Genomic DNA, 20690 nt, shown 5'->3' on the forward strand with positions numbered 1-20690 from the left:
AGATAGGCGAGTCAGCGATGATGATGGCGATGATAGAGAGGATGGGTGCGCACCTGCAAGTGGGAGGGTCGTCGACGACGGCGACGACGGCGATGATGCTGAAGATGGGGACAAGGAGGGTGGTCAGCAACGATGACGATGACGACAATGACAGAGAGAAGGGGGCGCACCTGAGAAGGAGGAGGGTCGGCGATGTTGTCGTCGATGAGGTTGGCGACGATGTTGGCGACGACAATGCTGACGTGGCAAAGAGTGAAAGGCATCAGCGACGAGCGAAGGGTACGACGATGACGACGACGACAAGCAAAGAGGGACTCACCAACATCGACGACACCAACGTCGACAGCGTCGAGGACAGTGAGCGAGCGAGCTTGAGGGAAGGGAGGAGGGGAGGAGAAAATGTGGGGGATGCAAGTGGTCAAGAGTCAACCAATGCCTGCCCCCCAGTTCTGTTCGGAGGGGACTCTTATATACCTTTCCAGAGTCCGTAAAAAAAGACCAGACACCGGAAATACAAACGGGAAAATAAAACCCTTAGAAACCGCCCCCAGCCGGCTGCCTCGAGGCAGGGCGGTATCGCATTCCGCCGCTAGCAAGATAAAGCGCAGCACAGCAGGACGTCCGAATGCGGCCACTGGTGTGAAAAGTGAACTGAATAAACGCAAAAAGAAGCGCGTGAGGCGGGATTATGTGGGCTTGTGTCAGGGAAAGAAGTCTGGACGGTACGAGGTGGAGCATGGGATGCGGAATGGAAGCTTCGTAATCAAATTCGATGAATAAATTTTGCCGCGGCGGAGGAATGCGGGTACAGGAAAACGCAGAGAAAAAGGCAAGCTCAAGAGGGTGTCCCAATCGGGAAGACAATGCGTTCTCCAGTAATGCGGCTCGCACTAGGCCCACAGCCGCTCCACAGCCTCCACCAAGACCTCTCAGCCCATCGCACGTCGAGTATAGCGCTCCCGCCAGCATAGAATAGAACGACATGGATAATGTTTAGAGGGGACGCACGAATATCCATAGGGAGCGTCCAGTGGCTTGCCCATGGCACAGAGAAGTTGAACATAATAATCGGCGAGCGTCGGAAATGTTCAGCCACCGGATCGATGGATTTGCCGCCGGCATCGCGTGGAAACCATGTGCGCGATGTGTCCAATTGCCAATTGTAACTATGAGCCGCGTCTCTATTACGGCGCGGGGTCCGGTGGTGGCGTAACAGTGTGGCGCCCTCTGGAACGTCTCGTCTTAGGCGAGAGGGAGGAGGGAAGATAAGAGGGTATAAGAGAGACTGGGAGAAGGGGAATGAAAGGCTTATATACTTTTTCGTAAATGGTTTGGGGTTGCCATGCCTGCGTGCCAACCTTTGTGCTGTGGCGGCATTGTAAGTTGGCACGGACAATGCGCATTGATGGCAATGACTCACGCACGATCACCGTTGGCCAATTTGTAAGGCGACGGGGGACATGAAAGGGAAAGAGTTGCTATGAGAACATGAATTTTAGACACAGAGCAAAGCTATGCCAGCGCGCTGGAATGGAGGCGAAGTGTGGACTGGGTTCGTGGAGACCTTGCATGGGTCGCGTCAAAAGGCGAGCGACGGTCTGACTACTGTTCTATCACGCTCAGATATATCTTTCAGAGCTGTGTGGACATCCAGTCCTTGAGCTCGTGGATGGAACAATAATATTGCACTGTATTAGGTGAAAAGGGCAGGAATAGCGATATGTAAAAGACGATGCACGGCTAACGGACGGACTCTAGAAGTCGGACAACATATCCTTCACACCCGTCCAATACTCTGCCTCTACCCGCTTTTCGATCTCCTCTTTCACGAGCCAGGCGAAATCGGAATGTAACTCGGGTTTCGGGTGGACTTGACCGGAGAGGATGTGCGCTTTGTAGAAGAAGACGCAGGTCTGGTAAGGAGGGGTTCGTCAGTGGGGTTGTTCATGATACGAGTGAGATGAGAAGGGAAGAGGAAAGCGTACTTTGTGAAGAGCCTGGGGGTTCGTGGACGGTGTTGAGGAGTAACGCTCGTAAAGGCCGATGGGCACTCGACTGACGAGCCAGCTATCCATGTTGACACCAAGCTGCTCGTCCATATCACGTTGCGCAGCCTATAGCAAACCAAATCCTTTTCAAAAACCCATCATACACCCACATAACCGTCGAAAACAAAAACACACCTCATGCAACAGCTCCCCAGGCCGCATCTCTCCCTCCGGGAACTTCCAAACCTCCTTGCCGTCTTGTTGGCCCTTACTCCTCACAACAAGATACAAATTCCTCTGCCCAAACCTATCCAAACTCTTCACATCCCCCTTCTCATCCGCCTCATGCCACCTCCCCAACACCGTCTCGTCCTCCTCCTGCCCCATCTTCCTCACATCCTCATTCGACACCCCACTTCCCGGCGCATCCTTCCCATCCGCACCGAACCCCCTACCAAACATCCTCCGCTCGCGATACCGCTCTTGTAAATTGAACTTCGACTCGAGCAGCGACCCGGGCTTGAAATAAAAGTCGTACGGGAAGGGATTGTGCAGTGCGCGCTGGATGCGGGCTTGGTAGGCGTAGTACGCGCGTTCGAATGTCGTGGGTGTTTTGGTGAGCAGGGGGGATCGGTTCAGAATTAGGGATGTGTGGAGGGTGGGTTTTGGGGGTTTGCGTGGGCGGGTGCTAGGGGAGGGAGGGGGTGGAGAGGCAGAGCTGGAGAGGGGTGCTTCCGTGGCGAGACCGCGGTAGAACGACGCTGTAGATATAGGATGTTGTTAGACTGGATTCCAAGTAATGTGATGGAGAGATATACGCACCGGTTGTGTGTCGCCTACATGAAGATAAAAGACCGCGAGAGGACATAGTAGCTCACCGGAACGTCGACGCGCTCGCTGTCGACTTGTGTTTCGATTTCGACGCGAAGGCAAAAGTCGAATTTTGGCCCCGTTCGGCGGTTACCGGTGGGTGGCGTTGACAAACGCTGTGGCTCAATCCTCCCTACAGAATCCCTCAACGTCGATATTTCAAACTGCTTGCTCACACGCACACGATCAGACAAGTATCCAAATCACATATCTAACTAACGCAAACGCAAAAGAAAAGAAAAGAAAGAGAGTGCATATATATATACTCAAGTACTAGATCGTCGAATCCAGGACAAAATACCGACACGCCATAGACTTGCAAGGTAAGCCTGACCGACTAACCCAAAGACAACGTCAAATCGAGATCACAAGCAACGTCGAATCGAAATCACAAGCAACGTCAAATCGAAATCACAAGCAAACAAAAAAAAACGAAGAAGGAGAGAGGAACAGGGACATAGGAAGTAGACACGGGACGGGGTCGTGAAAAGGATATGGTATGCATAGAAAACCGGAACTTAGAGCTGGATGGGGGTTGTTGATTGTGTTGACTGGATTGATTGTGTTGTGTTGTGTTGTGTAATATGGAGTGAAATTGGAATTGGATGGACATGAGCAGAGTAAGAGTAATTACGACCCGGATGGGATGGAGCAGTAAGCAGAATCAGATCGAAGACGAAGAGACGAAGACGAAGGAGAGAGAAACCCAGAGATGGGAAGCCATGCACTGCAGCAGGAAGAAACGAGAACGGAGCAAAGGATGAGCACTAAAATAACCGGTTGTAGCAAGTAGGTAGGGATTCAGCTTTGAAGGAACTGGGGCACAGAACCGAGAGAACAAGTAGGAGTAGAACGAGAACGAGAAAAGAGAGGGAGAGGGAGAGAAGGAACGACTTTATGCGACATCGATTGGACTGGACTGAGTATTGAGTACTGAGTAAGGTGAGGTGGGAGTATGTTGGTTGGTTGGATTGGTGTATTAGAGAACATAGACAGAGCTTCCCGGTTCTCCCTAAAAAAGAGCGACGATAACTTCCACTGACTGACGTACGAGTGCGAGTAAGAAGATGGTTAGAAGGAGAACCAGAGGAAAGAGCGCGAGCAGGGAGCAGAGAGTAAAGAGGCGTTAATGCTGGCGTTGCGTTGCCGAAAGGAAATATACAAGATCATGTATAGCGAGCGAAACCGAAAGATGGAAATCCGCGTAAGCAAGCAGAAGAAGAAAAAAATATTTCAGCACCAGATAATCACGAACGTAGACACAAAAGGGATAAGCAAACATGAACCGAGATTGAGGATTCAAACCTAACCGTCCATTCTCTAATGATCCAAATGACTTCGACCTACCCCACCCTTCACATCTCCAACGGCTCGTGCGACCTCGCCTCCAGGCCCCCGTTCCCCCTCGACAAAGTCTCACTAACCGCCACCCTCTCCCTCCTCGTCCCAAACCCGCCCACACCACCCCCCGGACCCCTCGGCTGCCTCACCACCCCTCCACTCGTCGGGCTATCCGCACCACCGTTGCCATTAACGCCCACACCTGTCAACACGCTCGCCGGCAGACTGGGCACCGGAGGCACCCCGCTCCCGTTGTTGTTGGACGGCGAGTTGTTGTTGTTCGCGCCAAAATTGAGGTTCTGCCCGAAGAGAGCGCCGAACCCCCCGGGAGAGCGACGCGAGGGCGAGGCGATGGTGGCGTAGCCTTCGCGAATGTTTCCGTTGGAGGCGCGCGTGGTGAGGCGGGGAGCTTGCGTGTGTAGCGTCTTCATGTCCGGCATGGATTTCTTCATGCGGAGGGATTGGGCCATGGAGGGGGACGGGGTGAGGTACGCTGAGGGAACGCGTTGCAGGGCTGGGTGCTGTTGCTGTCTCTGCAGGCACGAGATCGAATGAATGGGCACGTCAGTCAAGAGTAGAGAGGTATGATTGATGACAGACAGATATTGCATGCATAAAGGGTGAAGATGAGACGAACCTTTTCGGGGTCGATACGAGTCACGACGGCATGCCTGTCCTCGCCCTCGCCCGTCGAGTAATGATACACGCCCAACTTCTGCGCGATCAGATGCACGACCCTCCTCTGCTTGGGACTGAGCGTCCTCGAGAACGCGAGCTCGTCCCGCATCGGGTCATCCTTGAACAACAAGATCCTCGAATAAATCTCCAACGTCGACGGATCGTTCAGATCGAGCTCATTCGACGGGCTCTTCACGCCGCCGGACGGACCAGGCGACACCGCGTTCATCGGCTGTTGCAATTGCGGAGGCGGCGTGTGCGTCTGCATGCCGTACTGGTTGGGCATCGGCATCGGCGGCGGAGGCGAGTACTGCTGCGGACTACCATACGCTGCCGTATTGCCCGCCGAGAACGAACGCTGTGGGACGAACGAGGACGTCCCCGGGGGCATGATCGGCCCAAAGTCGTCGTATGGGGTGCCTACTCCCTGTTGTTGGGCGAGCTGGAGGCCCTGCTGCTGGAACTGCTGCGCGGGCGATTGTTGTTGGAGTTGTTCCTTCTCGAGCTGCATGGAGCGCATCCGGCGGATCGCCTTTTCGCGCTCGATCCGCTCCTTTTCGCCCTGTTGGAGGACTTTTTTGTATTCGACGCGGAGCTTGCGGCCTTGGACGTCGAAGCCGTTCAGAGCGGCGACGACGGCGTCGGCGTCGGAGGCTTGGCGGAAGTTGGCGAAGGCGAGGCCGCGGAAGGAGCCAGACTGGTCGAGGTGGTAGTTGAACGCGTAGGGGGTTGGGATGGAGAGGGAGACCTGGGGAATAAAACCATGTATTAGAGGGAATATATTTTGGAAAGTATTGTGAGGAGCCAAGAGATAGATCTAGATCGTCCAGTTGATATGCTAAAATTGTGTGGCCCTGCCTTGGAGTCATGGGGCCACAGACGCGTCTTTAGAATGCTTTGTGGATGAATAAGGCAGGTCGATGCGTAGGTCGAAGAATGTGCGCCTCGGGTGCATTGTTCACCCGACATGGAGCACCAAAAGGACATTACGCGAGCAGTGCATGCATTGCATGGAGAAAGCATCGCGTACAATACCGTGACTCGCACCATTCGACGAAACGACTGCACGCGAGACTTGGGAATATAATCTGAAACTCACGATGATATCAAGGAGGGTCTCGCGTTTGACATTAAAAGGGATGTTCTTGATGACGATTGCGGTGGGTATAATCTCATCGTCAGCACCCTGGCCTAGTGCACCTGGCATGCCCGGGGTGGTGATGTTCGGGAGTGGGGGCGAGCCGCCTCCCGAGGAAAGATCCGAGTTGTTGGGGGGCGAGAGGGAGCGATTATCGGGGTACATGGTAGAATTGTCAAGCCATTGCTGAGTATACACAAATAAATTGAATATGAGTATGCATCGGGTGAGATGAAACGGCAAAAGAAGACAGACAGATGGGAGGCCGCCGCGGATGGTCTTGTTCTTGAGGGGGGACTGGTTTAGGGTGAGTGGGTTGTACTGCGACTGGACGGGGACGGAGGGGGACGTCTGGAAGTAAAGGGGGTTCCTGCCGTTGTTGGATGCGCCGCCGTTGCCGTCGTAGTCATAAGTGTCGTGCAGACGTTGGTGCGAGGGCTGGGAAGAGAGCGAAAGAGAACCGATATCCGGTGTTGGCGAAGAGCTAGTCATGATGCGAGTCTGCTGCTGTCTGTCCTGTCCTTCTGTCCTGTCCGCGACAAATTAAAGAGATGGTCGTTCGTCGTGGTCGTGAATGTCAAACGGCAAGAAGAGCTGCAGCCTCCATCAACGATCCCGCGCTTTCTGGCATCTTCCGCCCCACGCGCGCCGTGCCCTTCGAATTCTCGACTAATTATTCAATGCTCCCGAATTCTTATTTCTGAATCGTCACCGTCTTCTTTCTCTTCATGCGAGGCAGGTCTGTTTCAATGTAATTAATTTCTGTAGGACCTTTCCATGTCGCTCGTTGACGACCGACATCGCGAGCACGAAGCAAGCGCGGTCCGCCGGCGGCTCCACCAGTTCCCGGCGCCACATCGACACCAAGAAATCATATATCTACCCTCCATTACCCGAGCAACTTCACCGTCATTTCTTGGGAGTCGAGACATCGGTGACGCTGGCCAGATCGAACTCGTCTCTATCCTCGGCTGTCTTCGAGCAAGCTCACGACTAAAGTGTGGCCCAATCCGATTCTCAGTTGGGCAGTGTACCATTCTAGGCGCCACTTCCATCCATACGATTGGCCGAATATCTCAGGATCGTTTTCTCTTCGCGAATCGCCTTTCTTCTTGCGTAAAGCGGTACTCGACATCCAAGGAGAACTTTAGTCGAGATAGGGCAGGACTCAGGTTCACGTCCAGTGTCAACTGCGTCATCACGGCGTGTGGGCCAGTGGGGCTATCCTCGACGTCCGTGATGAGCTCAGGGGTCGTACAAAACATGTACAACCACAGGGTCGGTCTGGATTATGTGGAATATAATCCACATGTATAGGAAGCTTGTAGGGCCAGAACCGGAGGGGGGGGATGAGATAACCAAGACTTTGTGTGCTGTTTCTGGTGTGGCGAAGAGAAACCCCGCTCCTTCGTTTCTCAACCAACCTCAACGTCAACGTTTAGTTGATTAGGGTCGATACTTTACTCAATCGGACTCTGAGCACGTCATAAACATCCAAGTCAACGATGGCCCTCGCGCCACACAGAAAGCAGTGCGGCAAAGTCGCCCCCAATGTGAACTTGTCGTCATTGTCTTGAAAACGTTCGCAAACGAATTGATGTTACTGTACAGATCCCATTCATCCAATCAACCTCAGGGATCTCGATGCGCACGAGGGTGAAGTACTGAGTGGGGTGCCCTCGAAGAGCTCGGGTTGGGTAGAATTTGAGCATGACGGACGGGACGAGGGTGACCGGAGGTGGTGGTACAGTATACATAGAAATACTGGGAGGGTATGCAAGAGCATTTGACCACCCTAGGCTCACACGACTGCGCAAGCCGTAAAGCTTTTGTTGTAGATGGAAAGGAAATAGAAATACAGGAAGGGGAATAGGTTACGGTAAAGACCTGGGTAGGACAAAGGCTTTTAGGGAGGGAAGGTGGGTAGTGTAAAATGATGAGTGATGAGCGAAGCCGACGAGACGAGGGCGAGTAAGAGGACGAGGATGAGAACCGAGAGTGGAGGAGACGACGACACTGTCACTTTATATATATGCGAGGCCACTAGTTCTAGTTGAACAAGTGAGGTAGCGAGCGGCGGTCGAGAAAGATTCAAGCGTAGTCCGTCTCTTGGCTGATACTAGGCTCCCACAGCGAACCAGAAGACTGGTGTCGAGGCGGTGTGCTCCGTCCCGCAGGACTCATCGCAGCAAAAGACACCCGGGGATGAGGTATTATAGAGGAAGGCAAAGCACTGGCGTTGATGAGTATGGTCGGATTGTACATGCGAAAGCTGCCATATTCCTGAGAGAAATCGGGTGAAAAGGGACTATTGGCGGTGATTGCAACGAGGAACATCCTGTATGACCAAGTCCTGGCACCAAGCGGGCATTCGTCCAGATCGCCCATAGCTGACCCATGCGTCACGACTAGCAGCAACGGTAGTTCGAGCTCTCACCAAGTATTTTCACCTACGTCAGACGCAGATCGAACTTGTATGGGAGGAATGAATGAGGCAGTGGGGAAGAGACGCCTCAAGTTGTCGTCTGTGTCTTCGTCGCCCTCGATCGGTCTGATGGGCGGGACGTAGACGCCGAGGCCGATGACTGGGGACGGCGGAAGAGAATCGGTTTGTTGGTGTTGGACTTCAGCTCTGCCGACATCATCCCTCTCTGCAGTCTGCGTCCCCGAAGGCTCAGTCATATGCCGTAGATGAAGTGAATTTGCCTCCCGAAACCGCGTTAAACCACTCAGGTCGATATGCGTAGTCCTCTGCGGCCAATTTCTTAAACGCTTAAGTGCGTCTGTCCATCCATCTAAAAATAACCCCCCCAAACCGTTCGCCATTGACGTTAACTTTGAACCACCAAGTCCTCTGTACGAGCCATCAGCATTAACGAGCATAATACGGGCCCAATAATGAGCGGAGTCTTCTTGGACTTTTGTGTTGTTGATATCGTCACCGCGGGAGACAACTTCGGCGAGACCCAGAAGAATAGTAGCCAGCAGGTGTCTTCCGTGGCCATGGCGTAGTAGATTCCAGTCGGATTTCTTCGAAAGAAGGTCGAGAATGTACAAGGCGAGATAGGCATGGTCGGCAATGGGGTGTCTGAAGCCGGCGTGAAAAACGCGTTCGATAAATTCGGGCAGAGAGCCGAAATCGGGAATGGGGGTTGAGTCTGGCCTGCCAGTGAAGAAGATATTGATGCGTGTTGCGAGTAAGGTCGAAGCGTCCAAGACATCATCCGAGTCCGGCATCGCAATTCTTTCTAGTGAAAGACAAGTTTCTGTCAGTGTTTCGCTCGTTGCGAGAACTCGCTTCACGCACCAAAATGAGGAGCAATATTCTGAGGGAAGGTTAATACCTGGAGTATGCAGGAATGCGTTTATAGCAGGAGTTTCGACGAACGAGGCGGGACGGGATTTGGCAATCGTGACGATAGGACGAAAGAGAGTCCCCCCGGACAGCACCTGTACTCAGCTTTATATAGTAGTAAATGAGCCTTATCTGGGGAGCGGGCACTTTTGTTATTGATAGCTTGGACCTGACACACTGGTGAACAACAGACGGAACAGGAAGTGAACAAAACAGAGTCACTATAATGACACTCGCTGCCACTGCCATGGCGCCGATTTGATGGCATCAGTGCGATAGGTTCATCGCAGGAGTTCTCAGAGCGGATTGCAGTGGTGAGGTGAACTTCTAGACAGAGTAGGCATGAGAGCATATATGAGCGGCACAGTCTGGTCTAAATCTAAAGTACCATGTTCTTGGAGGAAAATAGGGAAACAAGAAAGATGTACTGTTCTGTCCAAAAGTAATGCAGCACCCTTGTAGTGGGAAAAATAAAGTGGTGTATTCCAGTGCTTTGAGATAATTACCACTGCTCAACTTTTGATCATACAGGAGAGCCACTATGCATGTATACAATAGAAAGGTACACTAGGAGTGTTTGTAAGATTCTTCCGTCATAGGCACAAAATATGACTGTTTTCATGCACCATCTACATGAATTTATTATGACACATTGAGGGGACCTTTCTGACCTGAATAAAATATGTATCTTCCCATTAGATAAAGAGCTTCACATTCATGAATTTTCCCAGATTTTACAACCATTTGTTGTTTGGCAGGAGCAGGATGGATGATCTGCAGCACGATGGCACACATGACAACCACACAAAATGCAAGGGATTTGATGGATAGATTTGATGTATCATACATCTACTTACAGAACACACTCAGTAGTGTAAGAATCTGCAGTCAACATATCTGTCCTCAAACCTCTTTCAAACTTACTGGTGATGCATACTGGGCCACATTCCCCCATATCTCAAAAAAGGACGTGCCTCTCGCCAAAGAATTTAACATAAATCCTGAAAAAATCATGTATTGAAAGCCCATCATCCTATGTAAATTTGTACATCCTGTTTTGGTCAAAAGTAATGCCTCAGCATGATAAAAGAAATTCATGAAGACACCACATGAAAATATTGATCTTTCATAGCCATAAAAGCACAATCTTGAGAATGACCCTCACAGCCCTGTCTGGCATATACATACCTGGTGGCTCTCCAATATAGGCTAACTTTGAGCAACGGCATCAATCTTGAAGCACTAAAAAAGACTAATGTATTGTTACCACAAACTGGGGTGCTGCATTACTTTTGGACAGCACAGTAGTAACGCCGCACAGCAACTTGCGGCCAGCCCCGGACGCGAACTCCCGGAAAAGGCCGTCGCGGTTAGTCTCTAACCAGACCTTATATATGTAAGAAATCGTCGCGGTCACGTGTCCGACACGACTCGACACGACGCGTAACTTCGTGTTTTGTTTGCAACTTGCAAACAAAAGACGAAGTACCCCTTGCGAACTGTATTATCACACTGGAAAAGAGACCTGGGCTTTTGGATATGACGCTTTCGATGAGTTGTCCTACTATGCTAGGAAGTCGAAGTTCGTGGACGGTGTCATGACCCAGATCCACCATTTACCTTGGACGGCGACCGACTTCGACCGGTTCCTTTTCTTACGCCCACCTACGTCCACGTTCCCAGAGACGGCAGAACAGCGCGCAGAGAACAAGATAGGATGGGTGCTTCTAGACGAGAGACATCGTTCTAAGATATTCGTACGATGATCTCTTCGTGTACTGGCCCATTGAATGCAATCTCATTTCGCTCTTACTCTTGTTGGTAGGTCAAAGGCGTTTTAATTCGAGCAGAAGACGATAAAACAACGGGTCTACACTACGGTGTGAACTTTACAAAGGAAATTCCGCTCGATCGAGATCGTTCTGGCCTTGACGATCGCTCAGAGGCGTCCAAGGCAATCTACCAGATTTGGAAGCCCTTGCTGCTGTCCTCCAACGACGCTCGGAGGAAGTACATCGACCTTCTGCTCCATCACGACCAGACGCTGGACGTGATCGAGCTCCCAGCAAGTATCACTCGAGAAGTCGCTTCCGCTCTGGTAGTTGCTCTGCGTGAAGAGCATGGTGAAGACGCGTTATTCTATTGGGCCAATGAGACGACCGAGTCCGTTCGGATTATCCAAAGTTCTTTGAAAAGGACGCCCTTCCTTCTTACTAAGCTGTTTTGGATGGCTCTTCGGCAACATAACACCATCATGTCTCCTGAAGAAGCCCGCGAGAAGGCCTTCACCAAGCTTCTTCCATATCACCCGGACGAGTTTAGGTCCCAGATCGAATGACAAACCATGCACACTGTTCGCGCATTCTTCAAACTTGACCCTCATACAGGCCGGAGCTTGAAGAACTGGTCTTTCAAATCGTGTCATTTCGACCTCTCTAGCGTCGAAATCTCGGTCGGAGACGAGACATTTCTGTCAGACCAACTGCTTAAGCCTGCGTACGTGTTCCATCATCGAGCCCTAGTTCAACAATAACGGACGTACTTTAGGTATATACACAGGAAGGAACGGTGGAGGGCATGCCCCCGTCGTTTGGCCAACAACGCTTCCAGCGTTCATTGCGATTGCTCGGCCTTGCACATCGGAAACCTCTTCACCGACGAGCTGAAGATACCGTACGACGAGAAAGAAGACATCAAGTTTCAACGAGGCCAACTGGTGGCCCAAATGCCGCGGAGGTTGACCCACAGCTTCGCATACGATGATCAGGTTTTAACGGCCACGATCTCCTGGTCAGCAGCAACAAACTATGCTACCAATTTCATCGTTTGGCTCCGTACGGATGACGACCCGCTCCTCAAACCTGCTCTGGTCCATCGAAAAGCACCACCCGTGGTGCCTGCCACTGGGACTACTACTCAACCGCATGAAGTGGACGAACACGCAAACCACGCCGACAACGCTATCAATCGAGATCCTGGTCAAAGCAGAACGTCTCCAGATATCACTATCGTCAGCAGCCGAGGCCGAAAGTTCCCCGAGCATGTGGATGACGCTGGACCTTCATCGACTCAAATAGGTGCTGGCGACATGACTGGGCCAAAGAAATGTGGTGAACCTGACGCAGACCCCAATGCTTGGGCAAAACACGCGGCGGACGCCATGGAGCCCGATGACCCTGCAGTCTCTACCCAAGAAGAGAGCGAACCGTCTAGCGGAGATGAAGGTACAGCCTATATTCTTCACGTCCTCACGCTCGTCCACAATGCGTAGCCACTCACATTTCGCTTATGGCAGTACCCAGGCATCCCGAATTCAGTACAGCCCCCACGGATTCCATCACGCTACGCAATATCCTTCCCGGTAAACGCTATGTTGCTCAGGTTAGAAGGGACTGTGAATTGGCGATCTGGAGTCCTCCACTTCGTTTCATAGCTCCTCCTTCTAATCCGTCGATAATCACCGTAAAGTGGCTGTCCAAGACGAAGCTACAGGTCGAATGGTCGGGCTCTATCGCAGCAGTAACCTACAGGGTAACTCTGCATGCATCCGATGGCGCCGAACTTGCGGAGAAAGACGGTCTTGAGGACAGCTCTTGGGTTGGTGTCGCAGATCCGGATGCGGACTCCGTCAGAGTCTATGCATTCGGGGCAGACGAAACGAGTTGCTTGGAACCAGGGAAGGCATCCGTACCACCCAACCCCTATCTCGGGCGTTCTCCTTCGCCAGTACGTCCTTCGCCACCTGGAGATGCTTCTCCAAGATCGGATGTGCGAGGGTTTTCACCAGCACCTTCTGCTGGCGGTGACTCGGACGATCCAGAGGCCGTGACGTCCCAATCGGCCGAATCAGGCCACAGGGATCACACTCATCGCCCGGTGCCAAAACGACCTTCGCTGGACAAACCTAATGTCGCGTCAGGCTCGAAGTCGAGGGCCGATAATGCGGAGTTCGATGATTTTGAAGACGACACGACGGACGAAGAAGAAGAAGAAGAAGAAAACGGTGAGGAGTTTACCGATGACGACAACCACACCGCGTCGATATGGCAGTTCAACAAAGACGATCAGGTGGGTCATTTTGTCCTGTGTCTGGGATGTCTTGGGTACTCAGCTTGTTGGTTTCCAGGACTTCGACAGCGACAAGGACGCGGATGACGATGAAGAACGACTTCAGACCTGGATGATCAATGGCAAAGAACTCGCCGTTGATCGCTGTTTCGAGGTTACCTACAAGAGAGGTAAAGCTAGTAGCCCAGTCGTCATCCAAGTCCATGCCATTGTCAAGAGAAAATCCGGCAAAACTGCGAAGCTTCAGGTATATCGGTACATACGGGCATCCGAATGCTTTATGGCTTCTCAGAAACATGAGCTCGTCCTCTTACATCAGGGGGCGGAGCACGATGACGGCAGTCGTGGGTGCGATCTGGTAGAAAAGATTTCCACTGTGTCGATCGTCGACATCATTCAAGAGGTAGAGGTGGACCACGCCGAATCACCAGCAGATATTCCCCGACAGTATCATTGCGGCAGCCTTCCTGTCTACGTCTGTCGTTGGACCATGTCCCACGTCAACATGAGATCGGCGACCATATTCCGCATTCCACCTGGCCCTGACTGGGAGGACTTGCTCGAGGAAGCTGCTCACCCTGAGGTGGCCGGACACGTTGCGCCTGATCCGCAATTTTACAGTCGCCCGACAACATTGGAGTTTTATGCTGGCACAGGCGGGACGGCACGCGGATTCCAAGCTGCTGGCTTTAGAGCTATTGCTGGAGTAGAGAGTGATCTCTATGCGGCGATGGGATATGAGGTATGAGAGTCTGTCGAAGCTCCCGATGCATGGTTATTGACTGGTAGAGGATATCAAGACTAATTTCCCTGGAGTCCCGATCCACAACGAGGAAGTAGATGCCTTCATGGACGATGTAAAGGACAAGAAATTCGATGCCTGCATGGACGATGTCAAGGACGATAAATTCGAACATCCAAAACAGATCACTGTGCTGCTAACAAGCCCGCCATGCGAGCCATTCAGTAACGCAAGTAATGGTAAAGGAGGTAACGACGACAAGAACAGAGATCAATTGCAAACGACGACTCGTGCACTCGAGATCTTCAGGCCCGCCTATCTTGTGAGTGCATGCCTTTTATGCTGTGACGGTCACTGATCCATAGAAATCGATTTTTTGTGTCAGTTTTTTGAGAATGTTCCTGTACGTTGCCCTGTAGTGAAGTCGTTCATCTCACTCTAAGTTCATCGTTTCAGACCCTTGCCGCCGATAAACACATGGAGCACTATCGCCCTCTCCTTCTCCAGATTCTGCGACTAGGATACTCTCTCAAATACACCACGTTGAATGCGGCTGAATACGGTGTGGCCTCCCAGCGCAAGAGGCTCAGCCTCGTCGCCGCAGCACCAGGTTTTATTCTTCCTTCATGGCCAGAGCCAACCCATAGGGATCCCAACTGGGAATACTCAGAAGACTTCACCCCACCCGCACAGGTATTTGTCACCGTCCGAGATGCTATCCAGGACTTGGAGTGGCGTAATCCGCGGGTGCATCATTGCAGTGCCGATAAGCACAGCGTATATTGCAACATACCGAAAGACGGTAATCACCCCCAACCTAGCGAGTACGCCCTCTCGCTCGGGCGCCAGAATCGTGGCTTAATCACCCATCACATAACTGGAAGACCTGCAAAAGAGGAGTGGAAAGAGGAGAGAACTTTGGGTTCCTATGATCAACCTCTGAGCAGCGAGTGTCTCTCCTACACGCCACGTTATCCTTTACTGATATATAATACAATCAGCCATCTTGACGAGCGTTAGCGGACGCTGGAAATGCCGTCATCCTCGTAAGTTTGGGAGTTGTATAAATTGGCCTACATACCATGTCGCTGATACTGAATCCCCATCGAAGGCTTCAATAAGGAGATCATGTCTCCCAGAGAACTAGCACGAATTATGTCCTTCCCTGTATGACGCCAGTCTTCTAATGGTCCGTCAAACCGTGCTATATAACGTTCAGTTCTCTAGGATCACCATAGATTCGTTGGACCCCTCAGTAGACAATACAAGCAAATCGGCAACGCTGTCCGGCCATTGCTCGCAAAAGCAGTTGCGATGGAAATTCGTAGAGTCCTGGAAGACCAGTTTCTGCACCTGTTATTTGAGGAGCTTGCATCTATGTCCAGAGAACAGTCGGTCACAACTGCAAGCACGGTTGCTAGCGAAAATTCCGATATTCGAACAAAAAGCGGAGCGGTGCGCAGAACGGCGAATGAGGTTGATGGCCTTGACGACGACGAAAGAGATCCCAAAAGATTCAGGGCCGATGTTGGAACAGGCGTGTCTTCGGCAGCAGGGCCGGAGTGCACGCACCAGTAGCTAGAAGTATGTTGTCGTCTCGTTGAACTTTGTGGGGAGTGGCTTTTGGTTTTTGTTTGGGATATTCTAGACGTATTTTCGATAAGCACCGATAGCCATCTAAAGTCCATATTGCAGCACAGAGTCATAGAACGAAGCGTAATATACAAAACACATAGTACCGGCGTTTAAGGGGCGTAAAGAGACATAAAAAAAGCGAAACAAGATCATCGCGAAGCAATAGTGCCGGGGTAGTAGGGTATCCATCCAACACGAACATATATCCACATATGTAGATAGTTCCAGAATCTAGTGAAAGTCCAGTCGATTCAAAATTCGCGTAGGTCGTCATCGCCGTTGCAGCTTCGCGCCCAACTTTCAAACGCAAAGGTATTAGTCTCGATTAGATTGAGGAGCACATGCAGAAGAACAAAACGAATGAGGACGTACGGTCTGCCGCTGCTGTGGCAGCCATGCCGAAGGCCCTCCCCTCTGAGCACCGCCGAGCTGTCCCCGCACGCTGGCCATCTGGAGGGTGTGTATCGTGCTGAGCATGAGCTGTTGCTCTTTCGCGGCTTGGATCCGCATAGCAGCGATGTCGCGCTGAAATTTGATTTAGGTCTCAGTATAGTCGTGAAGCAGCGAGAAAACATGGTCAACCGACCTTGAGGCGCTCGATCTCCTCGTGCTGGATCTTGCTTCCCTCTCCATCGTCGAAAATGCCCTAAAGTTCACGTCATAAAGTCATCAGCTACTGTGATCCCGTATCCATGAATGGGAATAAGATGCATACACTGGCGGAGCCGGGCCTCTTCGCATGTTCCTCCTTGAACAGCCTGTCTTGGTCCTTGATGAACTATGCACGCCACAATATATCAGTTCCGACGGATGGAGCATGGGAAGGGGTCAGCGAGACGTACAGCTTTCGCCTTGTTGAACTTCTCGGTCATAGCCTTCAGCTGCTCCCTCGCGTTCATGTTGTCTTCGTGCAGTTTCATAATCTGCGCCTTGATATCCTCTGGGACATCCCTGCCCGCCAACGCAGAACGCAATTGCCTGTATAACGAGTCCAACCCAGAACCTGTCAGAGACGGCAAAACGGTCGAGTGAGCGGTATGCAAAGGAGGGCACATACCCAAAGTCTCTCTCCCGTTGCAACGCCTTCTCTCTCTGGCCGATACTGTCGCTCTGGAGATTGACCTTCTCCAACAGCAGGCCGTTGATCTGCTCGAGCTGCATCTTGTTCTTCTCGCCAAGTTCAGCCAGTTGCTTCCGCATACGCTCGAGCTCGGATTCGAGGCCTGTCTTGTCTTCGTTGACTGATTCGCGAAGGGACGAGAGAATCTCGAGCTGATCTTTGTTGACGAGATTGACTGGATACGAGAGTGGAGGAGAGATTCGATCAGTGACATGGGGGAAATGGACAGAAAGGTCCAACGTACGGTCAGACTTGGCAATGGTTAATTCTTTAGCTTGGCTGTCGAACTTGACTTCGAGCTCCGTATGATCCTTGCGCAGAGTATCCAGCTGATCCACTGTCTCGTTGAGACGTTGTCTCAGCGCGATCGCAGCCTCAGCCCTGTGTGCCACGAAAAGGTTAGCCAATGTTCTTGGGTGGAAGGATACCCGGAAATAAGAGCGAGATGCGCACCCATCACCCATCGACTTTCCACTCCTAATCTCCTCCAGATTATTCTGCAGAACAAGCTTCTCCCTATGTGCGGCCAGGTAATCCGACTCATACCTCGCCTTCATCCTATTCGCATCCTCCAGAAGATTCTCAAGGACCAACACCCTACTCGAATCCGCATGATTACTCTTCACAGCCTCCAACTCCCTCTTCAACTTCCTAATCTGCAACTTCAAGTCCGTCATCGTCGTCCCCGTGATCGCGTCGTCCAACTCCCCACCCAGACCCTGATCAGCATCAAACTCGTCCTCATACGCATCCTCCGTGATCGTCTTCACCCCCGTACCGCCTTCACCCGCCCCACCACCCTCGCCACCCTCGACCTTCTCTCCCGGAACCGCCGCGTTATCCTCCGAATGTTTCCTCGCAGGCTTGACCGGCCTATTCGAGCTCAGCTCCAACTCCCTCACCCGCTCCTGGTACAGATCCAGCGTCTCCGAGTCCTTGGCCCTCTCTTCCTCCGTGATACGCAGTTTTGTTTTCGTCTGTTCGAGGTCGAACCGCATGGACTCGTATTCTTTGCTACGGGAGGCCGCTTTGTTCTCGAGGTCGGCGATTTGGGATTTGTAGGATTCCATGAGGGGCTTGTAGGCTGCTACTTTACGGTATTCTTCTTCGAGGGAGGCGTTCTTATCTACGAGGTCGGCATTTTGTTTCTCGAGGGACTGTATATATGACCAATGTGAGTTAGTCGCTTAGACATGTATAGGTGAAACCGACAACAGGGAGAAGGAGCAAAGCGAAAGCTGACCTTGACGTGTTGCCGGAGGTCTGCTCCTTCTTGCAATTTCTTCTTGTACTTCTCCATCACATTTTCGGTCTTCGCTAGACGGTCGGCAGCATGACGATATCTGAAATATAGTCAGAACTATGGTGTGTATATGGGAAATACGTGCAGATATCACGCACTCGTCCATCTGGTCCTTCAGCCGGGCAGCCTCGTCCGCTTTGACCTGGAGCTCATCCACTTTCCTCGTCATGTCGTTGACGAGAGTAGTCTGCTTATCGAGCTCCGCCTCCGCGATTGCAAGGTTCTCCTCGCTCTTATGCCTAAAAGTACGCCAAAGAGTCAATAACCATGACGGGAATCACGGGGCACAACCAGCAGAGTCACATAACGGAGAAATTTGAACATACAGATCCGCCCTCAGTCTATCAATCTCAGCCCGCATCATCACGTCTGCCTTTCCATCGTTCCTCCTCCCCTCTGCCTCCATCTCCCTCTCGAATTGTCGCACACGGGCAATAGCCTCGTCCTTTTCTTGTACAGCATCGTCCAAGTTGGATTGGAGGGTTCGATGCTCTTCCATGAGCTGTTGATATACTTTCTCCACGGTGTCTTTCTCCATTAACGCACGGCTACGGTCTGACTGGATTTGGTAGTAATGGTCATCCCTATATGGTGCATTACAGCCATGGCGATGAGGGTTGAATGTACATGTTTCGAGAAGAGATGTAGACGTACTCCGTGATCTCCTTCTCCCTGTCCCCTTGCTCCGCCTTCACCTTCGCCATGACCTGTACACACGACCAACTATTCTTAACATCTACCGGATCACAGTTGCTCCCCATACACCACTAGCAAAATAAATACCATACCTGCTCGATAGCCTTCATCAGATAGTGCTGATCCGTCTCGCTCAATCCTTGAATCTTCTCAATAAACTCCTTGTTCTTCTCGCACTGCACTGCGATGGCGATCGTCAGCCTGCACATAGTCAATGTCGAGGCCACATCGTGGTCCTTCGCGATAGCTTGTAAGTCCGGCACGTCAAGTGAGGATGTAGGTTTGTTGAGAACGTCGGAGAAATATTGTGTCATGAGACGGTAGAGACGTTTCATCGAATTGAAACGGAGAACCCAGTTGTCTGAGGGTTGCGCAGAGGGCCGTGTAGGCTGGCGGAAATAGTCTGCATCGCTGTCCAAATTGAACACACATCATGTCAACCAACAAGAATGATAAATAGAGAGATAAACGGTACATAGTACTGAGGATCTCGAACAGAGCAGCCCCGTCGCTCAGATCCGAGATGGTGGTAACGGGCCTAGCAAGTTGAAATGTGGCGAAGAAAGAGGAGAAAGCATCCTGCTCTTTGCGCAAAGCGTCTGCGCTCATCCTTACCGTCTACTACCCGTACAAGAACGAAGAGTTAAGAGGACGCCAGCCCCAACTGAGATGACAGATGAAGTACGTAGCAGAGCGTAGCAGTCTATGAACGCGTTGCAATTGAGCAGTCAACCAAGTCGAGCCGCGGCAACGCTAACAGAGGCTCGTCCGAAAAAGGCAAAGATTCCTGGCTGTCTTCCTACACCGCCCACCTAGCCGGAGGTCGGACGGCACTCGGCGGTCCGAGCTCAAGTGGCCGTCGTGAGCGAGCTCAAAATGAGGTCGATATTTCGGCTACAGTAAAACATGGAAACGCACAATATCGTACGCGAATGACTCCAATACAGGGGCCTCAGTTGATCTTGACCGAGACCCACTATTGATCTCGCTGGAGGGTCGAAGTGAGGTCCCCCGAGGTCGTTATGCATTTATGGGTCTCACCGGAGATCAAACCTTGGATGTCATAACGACCTCTGAAGTAAAGGGCGGTGTACTAGGGAAGCTCCACATGCTGTGACACTGACCTTGCTTGAGAGACCTCTTCTGACAATGGCATATCTACCAGTGCTCAATATTTTCGTGCACTTTATTTGCAGTAGCAACTTTGTTAGCGATACTGCAGAGTATCCTTTTTTTTTAAAAATCAAATGCATTTATATAGCGCCGGCGCAGGCCAGGGGCGCTGTTTGGGTGTAACTAGTCAACTAGGCGTAGGTAAAGTTGGTAAACACTGTGGAACTCGACTGGAAGAGTGGGTAATGTGAGTGCAGAAGCAAATAAGTTCGATATACTGAAAACGTATGCGATCAAATGTGGCCCAATCAGTCCGGGGGGCGGGGGATGTTCGGTGTACTGCAGAGTATTCAGTACCGGAAATTACTTCTGGGTGGTCACGCAAGAGTCGCCACAGATGGTTCTTCTTGGCTCGCAAACTCGTATTAGAGGCAGCCTTTAAATCTGCACAATACATCCACGTTCCGATGGCCACTGATGTCAGGTTTCTTGCTTCGCTGACCGCAGCAGCGCCTCGAAGCGTACGTAGGCCTCAGGAGAAGCATCGGCTTGATGCATTGTGGCGTCGATAATTTAATAGCTCTTCAGGCCTGAGCGCGTTGTGCGTGCAGACATCGAGCATACTTTCGGGGAACATGCTGGC

General features: G+C 51.6%; 6 protein-coding genes across 6 annotated transcripts in view; 1 reads left to right on the forward strand and 5 right to left on the reverse strand.

The window, feature by feature from the left end:
* Positions 1 to 1063, reverse strand: part of STEHIDRAFT_161052 (uncharacterized protein) — a gene marked incomplete at both ends in the record, with an annotated part of 9533 nt that extends 8470 nt beyond the window's left edge. Inside the window, 4 exons of the mRNA XM_007308567.1 lie at positions 54 to 98; positions 171 to 237; positions 320 to 370; positions 1009 to 1063. Of these exons, the coding sequence (XP_007308629.1) occupies positions 54 to 98; positions 171 to 237; positions 320 to 370; positions 1009 to 1063 (218 nt within the window). The remainder of the gene's footprint in view (positions 1 to 53; positions 99 to 170; positions 238 to 319; positions 371 to 1008) is intronic.
* Positions 1064 to 1671: 608 nt separating this feature from the next.
* STEHIDRAFT_84913 (50S ribosomal subunit L30) lies at positions 1672 to 2868 on the reverse strand. The gene is made up of 4 exons (XM_007308568.1): positions 2811 to 2868; positions 2184 to 2749; positions 1986 to 2114; positions 1672 to 1913 (listed from the first exon to the last, which is right to left on the reverse strand). The coding sequence occupies exons 1-4, from the start codon at positions 2854 to 2856 to the stop codon at positions 1755 to 1757; spliced, it is 900 nt and encodes a 299-aa protein (XP_007308630.1). The 5' UTR covers positions 2857 to 2868; the 3' UTR covers positions 1672 to 1754.
* A 567-nt stretch (positions 2869 to 3435) lies between these two features.
* Positions 3436 to 6611, reverse strand: STEHIDRAFT_103023 (uncharacterized protein). The gene is made up of 4 exons (XM_007308569.1): positions 6271 to 6611; positions 5977 to 6201; positions 4837 to 5625; positions 3436 to 4732 (listed from the first exon to the last, which is right to left on the reverse strand). Exons 1-4 carry the CDS (start codon positions 6505 to 6507, stop codon positions 4214 to 4216), a joined length of 1770 nt encoding a protein of 589 aa, XP_007308631.1. The 5' UTR covers positions 6508 to 6611; the 3' UTR covers positions 3436 to 4213.
* A 1837-nt stretch (positions 6612 to 8448) lies between these two features.
* STEHIDRAFT_161055 (uncharacterized protein) lies at positions 8449 to 9252 on the reverse strand (the record flags this gene model as incomplete). Its single annotated transcript, XM_007308570.1, has 1 exon — positions 8449 to 9252. One exon carries the CDS (start codon positions 9250 to 9252, stop codon positions 8449 to 8451), a length of 804 nt encoding a protein of 267 aa, XP_007308632.1.
* A 1373-nt stretch (positions 9253 to 10625) lies between these two features.
* Positions 10626 to 15758, forward strand: STEHIDRAFT_114416 (uncharacterized protein; the record flags this gene model as incomplete). The annotated part of the gene is made up of 13 exons (XM_007308571.1): positions 10626 to 10739; positions 10894 to 11127; positions 11196 to 11692; positions 11810 to 11866; positions 11930 to 12594; positions 12666 to 13438; positions 13497 to 13685; positions 13731 to 14180; positions 14230 to 14502; positions 14566 to 14583; positions 14637 to 15102; positions 15201 to 15226; positions 15408 to 15758. The coding sequence occupies 13 exons, from the start codon at positions 10626 to 10628 to the stop codon at positions 15756 to 15758; spliced, it is 4113 nt and encodes a 1370-aa protein (XP_007308633.1).
* Positions 15759 to 16130: 372 nt separating this feature from the next.
* STEHIDRAFT_64708 (HOOK-domain-containing protein) lies at positions 16131 to 19543 on the reverse strand (the record flags this gene model as incomplete). Its single annotated transcript, XM_007308257.1, has 12 exons — positions 16131 to 16340; positions 16402 to 16461; positions 16531 to 16593; positions 16658 to 16793; positions 16873 to 17110; positions 17180 to 17316; positions 17389 to 18092; positions 18179 to 18278; positions 18337 to 18477; positions 18565 to 18822; positions 19022 to 19345; positions 19410 to 19543. The coding sequence occupies 12 exons, from the start codon at positions 19541 to 19543 to the stop codon at positions 16131 to 16133; spliced, it is 2505 nt and encodes an 834-aa protein (XP_007308319.1).
* Positions 19544 to 20690: the final 1147 nt, after the last annotated feature.

The sequence above is a fragment of the Stereum hirsutum genome (genome assembly GCF_000264905.1).
Source record: "Stereum hirsutum FP-91666 SS1 unplaced genomic scaffold STEHIscaffold_15, whole genome shotgun sequence".
NCBI classification, from domain to species: domain Eukaryota; kingdom Fungi; phylum Basidiomycota; class Agaricomycetes; order Russulales; family Stereaceae; genus Stereum; species Stereum hirsutum.